Below are 9691 nucleotides of genomic sequence, written 5' to 3'. Positions count from 1 at the left end.
AAATCTCCTCTATTATTCGCCAGGCATGTTCTCGCAACGCATTCGTTTATTAAACGTTGAAACGCGACGGTCGTACAGATATCCCGGATCATTATGGCTTTTTTGTCGGTGATCACCGTGAAGTGTAGAATCTACGCGATAACGGTTTTCGCTGCCGTGTCGACTCGTTAGAGAATTTCTGTAACGAAGCGTGTATTCGCTTCGTCCCTTTTCTACGGAACTATTATCACGACTGCGTGTCGCATTGCAAACCGCAGTTATCGTTTTTCAGTACGCCGTAGATGTAACGATCCGAACAATGCTCAATTAACAAGGTACACACACATGAGCCAAGCGCCGGTTTTGCGTAGGTTTTACGAATTGAAAGCGATGCGCGATAGCATATGTGTCAATTCGCCACAAACGGAGGATAGATACGCGATAAATTCGTACGATTCGAAAAATCAAACAATTTGAAGAAAAACACAATTTTTTTATCTACCATTAAATTTAAATTTAGCGAGTTAATATACGTATTTTTAAAGCTAAAACAAATATAAGTATTGATTATTTGAAAAAATCTTTTTTTATAAATAATAAAAAAAAATAATAATATAATTTTCGATGAATAAAAGAGCTTTTCCCTCATAATTTCAGTAACATTGGTAATCTACCTATCAAAAAAAAATACAGATTACTATATATAAGTAGTTGCGCCAACACGCAACTCTCTCTCACTCTCTCGAGATATGAATTATTTCATTTCAAATAAAACGTCGAGATAGAAGGCCGGATCGATTTCACGCAGCTCGATAAATAAATTAGGTCGATGAATTAAGGTACTTCCCGGTCTCAATTTCCGGTCTCTCTCGGTTCGATGTTCCAAATATTTGGACGCCGGTCCGAAGAATGATTTATCGGCCGATGTGACGTGACCGCGGATGAGTTCTGCGCGATTGCATCCTATAAAAGTGAAACGGCGCGGCCGTCTCTGGATTGGGTTCTTCCAATTTATTTTCCCAGGGATGATTCTCGGCCGTGAATAGCGGCGAGAGCACACGCGAGAGAAACGTTTTCAAACCATCGGTTTGTATTTGGATTTCATTTATATACCGGTAAAGTATATCACCCGGAGCTATGGAGTATACTCGATGTGTCGTCGGCTCGGATGCCGATGCCGAAGATTAATCGTACTTTCCAATGTGAAGACAAGATAAATCTCCCTTATCGCCGTTCATCGAAACCAGATGGATTGCCACCGAAATATCGCCGATCTACGAAAATGGATCGGCGGACCTCGAACGACGAAGATTATCGTTTTTATCTTTGTGCGTCCGTACGATTTAATACTCGATCGCTTACGTAAAGAACGCTCCAATCTTTCAAATTATTATATTTTTCCTGTAAAAATAAGTTCAGACACACTCTTTTAAACTTTCGAAAAAATAATTCTGATAATTAAGATAAATTGTCTGAATTTTTTTCAGACACCTAGATCTGAAAATTTAGATAAAAATGTGTCTGAGTTTTTAGAAAATTTTTTACAGTGTATATATAACTTGCTATACTTAAATTTAATATTTTATACACGCAAATATATTAATGAAAATCACGAGAAGAATTTCGCAAGAATACTCTCGTCCATCGAAAAGGCCCCAATAATATAATTTTCGATGAATAAAAGAGCTTTTCCCTCATAATTTCAGTAACATTGGTAATCTACCTATCAAAAAAAAATACAGATTACCGCCGAAAAATATCGAGTAAAATTATCTCATTATCATATGTATTAATACCAATCCTTCGTTCATTTAAAAAACATAAGTAAATTCAAATAAATGCAAATATATATAACTTCGTTGCGATAAAGAGTATAAAAATGTATAAATTTCTATACTTTTTTTCAGAATACCAGATAAATCAGATACTGAAGGGTTAAAGATACGAGAAAAATGATGATGAACTCACTCAATGTCGCATTGTTGACACGTGACTGATCCGTCTGCGATCTGAGTAATCGCAGTCGATTCAGCTTGCTCTGTTGTTGGTCCAGTTTGTGCCTCAATCTAGCGAGTCTGTCCTGCTGTGCTGGCTCCTGAAACGGTAAACAGTGCGTGAACACACTATTGTACACAGACGAATATGAATCACGAATATGATGAATATCCGCCTAATACGATGAATGATGGATTAAGAGATGGGAAACGAAATAGAAAGTGAGATTATCATCAACATTTCCGTGTTTGACAATCTACCCATCAATGACAAGAGAGTTTTCCAAAAATATAACATAGACAATGTGGAGCCAGGGATTTCGATGATATATTTATTTAATAAATCTCTCTAAATAAATGGAGAACGCTTTTCAATAATTTCTTCTTCGCGAAGCTAATAATCCGCAGTTGTATCGATAAAATTTGATAGAATCGCGAAACGACGGTCCCAGAAGAAAAGGTCTTCCGGGATCACATGGCGTCTTTAAGATCAAGGCTATTATAAATTGTAAAAGTCATCGTAACCATATCTTTCAGTTCCCTCGCCATAATTTTCGAGGGAGAGACAATACGCAACGATCATTCGAATAATCGAGATTGACGTAGTTTTAATTGTCAAAGTTTATAGGCGTATTCTTCGATTTGAAATTATTATTTTCTCAGCGATTTCAATTCTCATCACAATTATATGTATGTGGTTAATGTTTTTTAATAGCGTTTTCGAATGAAGCAAGTTTGTTTAATGACGTCATAATCTCCGTCTTGGGTTACTAGGGCTACTTCGATTATTAGTTTAATCAATAAATACTTCGAATAAGCGTTTGATTGATTAATCTGGGCAAAGTATCTTGTGCTTTAAGATCAAAATAGCGTCAAACAGGAAATATATCAAATTTAATATTTTATACACGCAAATATATTAATGAAAATCACGAGAAGAATTTCGCAAGAATACTCTCGTCCATCGAAAAGGCCCCGAGTACCCTTGCATTGTAGAGTAAATTAGTTCAAGTCCACCGGGAAATCGTACGCGGAAGTGTACGTTTACGCGAGGAAATTTTTTATTCTAGACGGAAGAGATTTCTTACCAAACCATTTGAGCTTACAGTAAATTGCAACGAGTTTGGCTATTTAAACTTTCAAGACTTTGCGAAAGACAATATAACACCAGTCAGGCGTCGTGATTACAAATTAAAAGGATCGAAAGTTGAAAGCAAAGAGTTCCTATGGTTTTGAAATATGAGAATGATAAATCTTGCGCGATTATTAAAGGAAGTTTTGCGGATTCTTGCCAAAAAAACGAGATATATCATTGATTTGATGGACGAAATTCAGAAGCAAAAAATCAGGAGGATCTATACCATAAATAAAAAATTTACATGGTCAATATTCATTTATAATAACATTGAAAAAATTCTATATATATATAGAAATTTGAATTAAGTAAAACACAATTTTTCAATTTCTCTCATATGAAAATTTGATTAGAAATGATGATTTTGCTGCGGATTAGATTTTTGTTACGTGCTTTTAAATAAAAAGTGTACAATAGAATATTGAATAAAAGTGTACTACCTATTATCCCAGTATCAAACATTCAAATCGAGATATTTTTGAAATACAAAAAATAATAAATATTGTATATGAAAATAAAATTTTCGCAATTTAATAATTGAAATAATAATATTAAATTTAATAATGATAAATATTATAATAATAAATAATTAAAGATTGCAAAAAAAGTAAAAAGACATTTTGTCGTGTCGAATTAGATAAAAGGATATTTTTAAATCCTCCACTTGTGGAAATTACATCATTTTTTTACATCCATTTAAATATCAACGTCAAAATAGCTCGCTGAGCACCAGCACAGCACCACCCCCGCCCACTGCTAACTGAAACAACAAGATAAATGCACGTAAGCATACGAATGTGCCGATGTATGTTAAGGTAGAACGATGTGGAACGAAGGAGCAGGTACGAACGATATAAGACGCCGAATCAACGATTAATTACATCGCGCGTTAATATCGGCTTTTCAATCAACGCCTTTCATCCTTTGACTTTTCCGCAATATATCGCTAAGCTTTTGCAAAACGCACGAATCGTGCGTAAAAGGTAAAAGATTAAAAAGATTATATTGCTGTCATCTCAGATGAATTTTCTCATATAAATATGTAATAAAATGTATCGCAAAATTCACGTCGAGCTTGAAGGATCTAAAACTAAATAAAAAGCTCGAAAAAAAATTGCTCACGTATAATCTGTTAAATACATTGAAATTTCCTGTTGATAAATAAAACACGTAAAAATAAAAATCTTTCATATCTTGTACAGAAAAAAAAAAAAAAATACAAAGAATTTTAGTCGGCTAATCTGAAAATCAAATATCAACGCGAGATAAAAAATAATCTTTTGTTCACTGAATGCGACGAGTATAGAAAGTATTAAGTCATTTGTATTATCAAGACCGAAAATCGTGATTCTATTCATTTTAAGCATTTTTCACTCGTTTTAGTTTAGTTGCTATATATAACGCTTCTTTTCAGTTACGTCAAAAATTGTAAATCCAATACATTTCAAAATCCATGAATTTGACGTTGAGCACAAAACATTTTTGGTCTTTTGAAATATAAAATTAATAATAAACTTATGAGTTAAATTAAAGATTTGTCATGTAGAATATAATCTATATGTATATATATATATATTAAATATATATTTAATCTCAAAATATCTTTTTTTATAAATAATAAAAAAAAATAATAATATAATTTTCGATGAATAAAAGAGCTTTTCCCTCATAATTTCAGTAACATTGGTAATCTACCTATCAAAAAAAAATACAGATTACCGCCGAAAAATATCGAGTAAAATTATCTCATTATCATATGTATTAATACCAATCCTTCGTTCATTTAAAAAACATAAGTAAATTCAAATAAATGCAAATATATATAACTTCGTTGCGATAAAGAGTATAAAAATGTATAAATTTCTATACTTTTTTTCAGAATACCAGATAAATAAACTTATGAGTTAAATTAAAGATTTGTCATGTAGAATATAATCTATATGTATATATATATATATATTAAATATATATTTAATCTCAAAATCGTAAATATTATTTTATATCGAACAAACTTTTTTATAGCGACTGTAGACACAAATTTATTAAAATAAAATTTTAATTCTACGAGGCAAATCGTTATTTTAACTCACAGATTAATTACTAAATTTATATTTTAAAATTTATTTTATGCTTTGTAAAAATACAAAAATATAATAAAAAGTATATAGTGCTTTGTGTCAAATAATGTCAAATTAATGAATCTCGAAATGTATTAGATTTATAAAATGTATTAGATTAACTTTTGACGTAACTGATCCGTGCGGTTCCTCCTTAAATCCTGGATTTTCCCAGCACTTGGCAAGAGAGAAAAAGAAAATACGAGGAGCGAAGAACGAGTGAGGAGAGCGTTGCTGGACCGAATGATGTGCGGCGGCTCTTTTTGTTTCATCTCCCTGGTGCTGCCACCACCACCTGGATAGGACCGGCCGGCGTGCCCGATACCAGGTAGAATCCCAAGGTCGGCCCTTCAAATTCCACCGCGACAAGGACTCCGTATAACCTTCGTACGTCAATGAAAGTGCGGTCAACGGCGCAAAATAAACGGCGTGTCACAAACGAAGGCGCGCGATGAAAATATCGCGTATTTCACGATCGACTGATGCGGTCGCGCAAAACCGATCCGGAACTGTGTAAAAAGGATATTCTCGGGTTTTCTTTCGTTATTTATAATTTTGTTTCATTTCTTCATTAAAATAAAAGGCATTTTCACATATAAAGAAATGAGCTTGTACACATGTATATATCTCTCTATCTCTTTCTCTTTTACCATACACTTTTTACTATATTTTCGCATTTTTACAAAAATAAATAAATGCGAAAAAAAATTGAAGAGAACTTTTGATGCAACCAGTTTTAGATGAATTATCCGCCCTTTTCATTCAAAAATTAGATTAGCAACGTCGAGAGTATATCTATAGCTTCGTTTCACTTTTTATCTGGAAGTAACATAAACAGTAAGATACACAAAATGAAAAATAGCGTTCTTATAAGCTTAATGAAAAGGTAATAAATAAAAGATTGAGTTTCACCACAATCGCTTTCGATTAAAACAAGATCGAATTTTCGTTGATTTTCTTGTTAGTTTAGTTTGAGTAACATCTGCCTCCGCTAAGTCCTGAATTGTTTTCCTAACATTTCGCATAGGTAAAATGGATCTGACTTTAGCCGAGAACGTGTTTCGCGTGAGAAAAGCGCGGATATTACTCATATTACTGTATACTTTTCATGACAGGCGTATCCGAAATTATTCTAGACACGAACTCACAGTCCTGATGCCATTCGTATAATTCATATAACCATAAATAATCGCGATATCGAACTATTATAATCCCTATATCAAGACAGAGACAGAGACACAAACAGAGAGAGAGAGAGAGAGAGAGAGAGAGAGAGAGAGAGACATATAGCATTTTCGAGTGAAGCAGGTTTGATCGCTTTGAGAGATTAAAACCAATTTGCCATGAACATATATGTTCGACCGAAAATGGATTTTGAATCTGATTAATATAAATAATACATTAATCATATAAATAATATGAAATACATCTCATTTAACGCTATTTTGACTTTAAAGCACAAGATTCTTTGCCCTGATTAATTAAATATCAAACGCTTACTCGAAACATTTCATTGACTACTAATCTCATAATCCAAGTATCCCTAGTAACCCAAGACGAAATTTATGACGTTACGAATTTATTACGTCATCGATAGACTTCATCAAACTTGCTTCACTCGAAAACGCTAAAAGATAACTCTAGACAATATATTTTATTGTTAAAGTTAAATCTTCGTCGTGACACACGATCCTCCGCGCAATCACGTCTCATCCGGTACACGGGGCGCGGAATCGAGCGGCTTCGAAGCCGACAACAAGCTATCTACAACGAAAGTATCGCGTTGCTCGCGAGACAATAACAATCGTGAGACGTGGAAGATAATACAAACCGCCTACGGCGCCCGCCAGCCGTTCCAGCCTCTGCCTCTTTTCATTCCGCGCGCGTACGCTCACTCGCATGACAGTTAATTGTTTCGAAGCGGCTGCGAACGCGTGGAGGAGAATGTTAACGGAACAACGAACAGTGCTAAACGTCGACGCTCGACGTATCTGCGATCGCCGGGAGAAATGGAAAAGAGAGCCATTTCCCCGACAGGCACTCTCAGAACGACAGAGACGACTCGCGCCCTGCAAATCCCATTCAGTTTCATTATCCCGGCATGCAACAGAATGCGAGATATCTACATTATATATTCCCTTTTCAAACCATAAAAATAAATATTTAGTTTTCTGGGTTATACCCTGGATTTTACCTGGTGTCCAGATTTTATATACACATACTTCGATAATTCTTTTAAATAAATATTATATTCCATCAATTATGTTTTTTTTATACATATTCAGATTGAGTTGCAGTCCAAGTTTTTTCAAATATTTTTTGTTTGCCGTTAAAATATTGAGAATTGATATAAAAATTGATTTTTAAAATGTTAAAAAATATTACTCCTCTTTTAAAAATATTTTTAACTAATTTACAAGTGTATATTCTCTTTACATTCGCGTTACCATAGCAAGTTTTCAAAAATGATGTCCGCAATCTTTTACGGCTTTAACTTTGATTATTTAAATCCTTAGACAAAAAAAAAAAACTTCGATATAAAAGATAATTACGAGAATATGGAACAAACGCAATCCTTTATAACGCCAAGTCTTTGATTGATCTAACCAGTTGCTTGAAAGTAAGATTGGAAGGAAGAAGAGTGGTAATCTCGGAGCGTAAGATGGAATTCGTTCTCGTGCGCGAATGGGCGAAAGGGAAAAGTTGCGAAAAAGATGTTCCCTCGCGAGAGGGAAACACGTAAACGAAAAAGAAATTTCTCATAGAAACGGATTCTTGTAGAAGCGGATAATCCCCCGGAGGATGATCCGCCCGGACGATCCCCCTGCGAAATTAATTTCCAAGAGTCTGAGAACAGGTAGCGCGGAAGAAGCCGTAACGTAATCGGCAGTTTGTTCGCCTCGGCACGGAACCGTCTCGGTTAGAACGAAAATCTTTCCGGGCGCATTCACTCGCGAAATTAATGAAAGCGTAATTTCCCTGTTTCTATACATTTCTTCATTACGATATAATTTCTGCACGTTTATTATTTTATTGCACTATTATTATTATTTTATTATACTATTATTATTTATTATTTTATTGCACTATTATTATTATTTTATTGTACTATTATTATTTATTATTTTATTACACTATTATATAATTGCTAGATGACAAAAATTGACATTTCTTGCGCTAACAGCTGTCATGCATTGAAGAGAGAATTACACAATGGAATATAAAGAATGTAATAACTGCTACTAACAAGGGTCGTTCTTTTTTTAGCTGCATCTTTTTGTACTTCCTGCGATTAAAATAAAACGCGCTCACGCTTTACAAAGGGAAGTAAGAAAATAAGTGTAGAAAATTAGACCGGAGTGTAGAAAGGACGAGCTTGTGCAATTATACAGATTACACAGTTTTACGTAGTACACTGATGAAAGTGTAAATACGACGGATTCGCTGAGAGATAATTACGAAAGATCTATACGATTACTCCAATAAAAAATGGAATATTTTAGGCACGCATGCATTTTAATTAAGCTGTAATAAATAAAATTTTCAAACGTTTTTTTCCCTCTCTCTTTTTAACGACATGCAAACTGATACATGTATACATATGCAGTAACTGATGCATAAATGCATTTAAATGTAAATATGCCTTTAAACAAATTTGAACGCAGATTTTTTATTTCTAACTTAATTGTAGTAGCGTTGAAACGTCGAAAACTTCAACATTCTTGGCATGTCGAATTAGGTTTCTAGTACGTCATTAATGCACAGTCATTGTCGGAATAGTCGACGCACCAACTTTACTAACTTCCACGTATTTATTCATAATGTGTAAACCTCTTTAACAGAGCGAAAAGCGAGACGGCAAAGTGCATCGAGTAGAACCTTCCTTACCTCGTGTCCTACTCGCTCGCCGTTGCTGCATCTCGTCGCCTCCGTCGTGATGGCCGAGGGAACTTTTTCCCTTACCGCGACGGATTTGGGCTTTCTCTTGGATTTTCCATGATGGAGCTTCACAGCCACGGTTTTCACCTCGAAGTTTTCCCGCGGATACACGCACGCCAGCATCCTCGCCGTGACATGAACCACACCAGGCCGGCGATCGTCCGGATTTCGCTTTTATACGCGATTTACAGTGCAACGCAAAAACTAACGTTGTCGAATGCGTCTACGTTTGCTTTCCCCTTCACACGTGAAAAGGATACGACAGTTTTAAGAAGAAACCGACGTCGCGCTGACAAAACTGCGAAATTGCGTCGTTTTGTCGATCTAGAGAAATATTTTTTGAATTTTGGACACTTCTTTTAAAAAAAAATTAATTTTTGTTTTTCGAAATCTTTTCTGAGCAAGAGTATAGGAAGAGAGGAAATCTCTTGTGTTTGAAAATGTTTGAAGATGTCATTTCTAAAGAAATATAGATTAATAATATATAATATAATATATACAGATATATAATAATAATATATTATATA

General features: G+C 34.4%; 2 protein-coding genes across 2 annotated transcripts in view; both read right to left on the bottom strand.

Annotated features, from left to right (window-relative positions):
• The window catches only part of LOC115233636 (myb-like protein AA), a 20991-nt gene extending 18469 nt beyond the window's left edge, over nucleotides 1-2522 (bottom strand). The window contains exons 1-2 of the mRNA XM_029804178.1: nucleotides 2499-2522; nucleotides 1948-2149 (exon numbers count right to left, since the gene is read on the bottom strand). Of these exons, the coding sequence (XP_029660038.1) occupies nucleotides 1948-2149; nucleotides 2499-2522 (226 nt within the window). The remainder of the gene's footprint in view (nucleotides 1-1947; nucleotides 2150-2498) is intronic.
• Nucleotides 2523-3817: 1295 nt separating this feature from the next.
• The window catches only part of LOC115233613, a 47240-nt gene continuing 41366 nt past the window's right edge, over nucleotides 3818-9691 (bottom strand). The window contains exon 4 of the mRNA XM_029804128.1: nucleotides 3818-3868. Within this exon, the coding sequence (XP_029659988.1) occupies nucleotides 3818-3868 (51 nt within the window). The remainder of the gene's footprint in view (nucleotides 3869-9691) is intronic.

Source organism: Formica exsecta, unplaced genomic scaffold (genome assembly GCF_003651465.1).
Source record: "Formica exsecta isolate Colony F162 unplaced genomic scaffold, ASM365146v1 scaffold18, whole genome shotgun sequence".
NCBI lineage: Eukaryota > Metazoa > Arthropoda > Insecta > Hymenoptera > Formicidae > Formica > Formica exsecta.
This window is presented reverse-complemented; position numbering and strand designations above follow the sequence as displayed.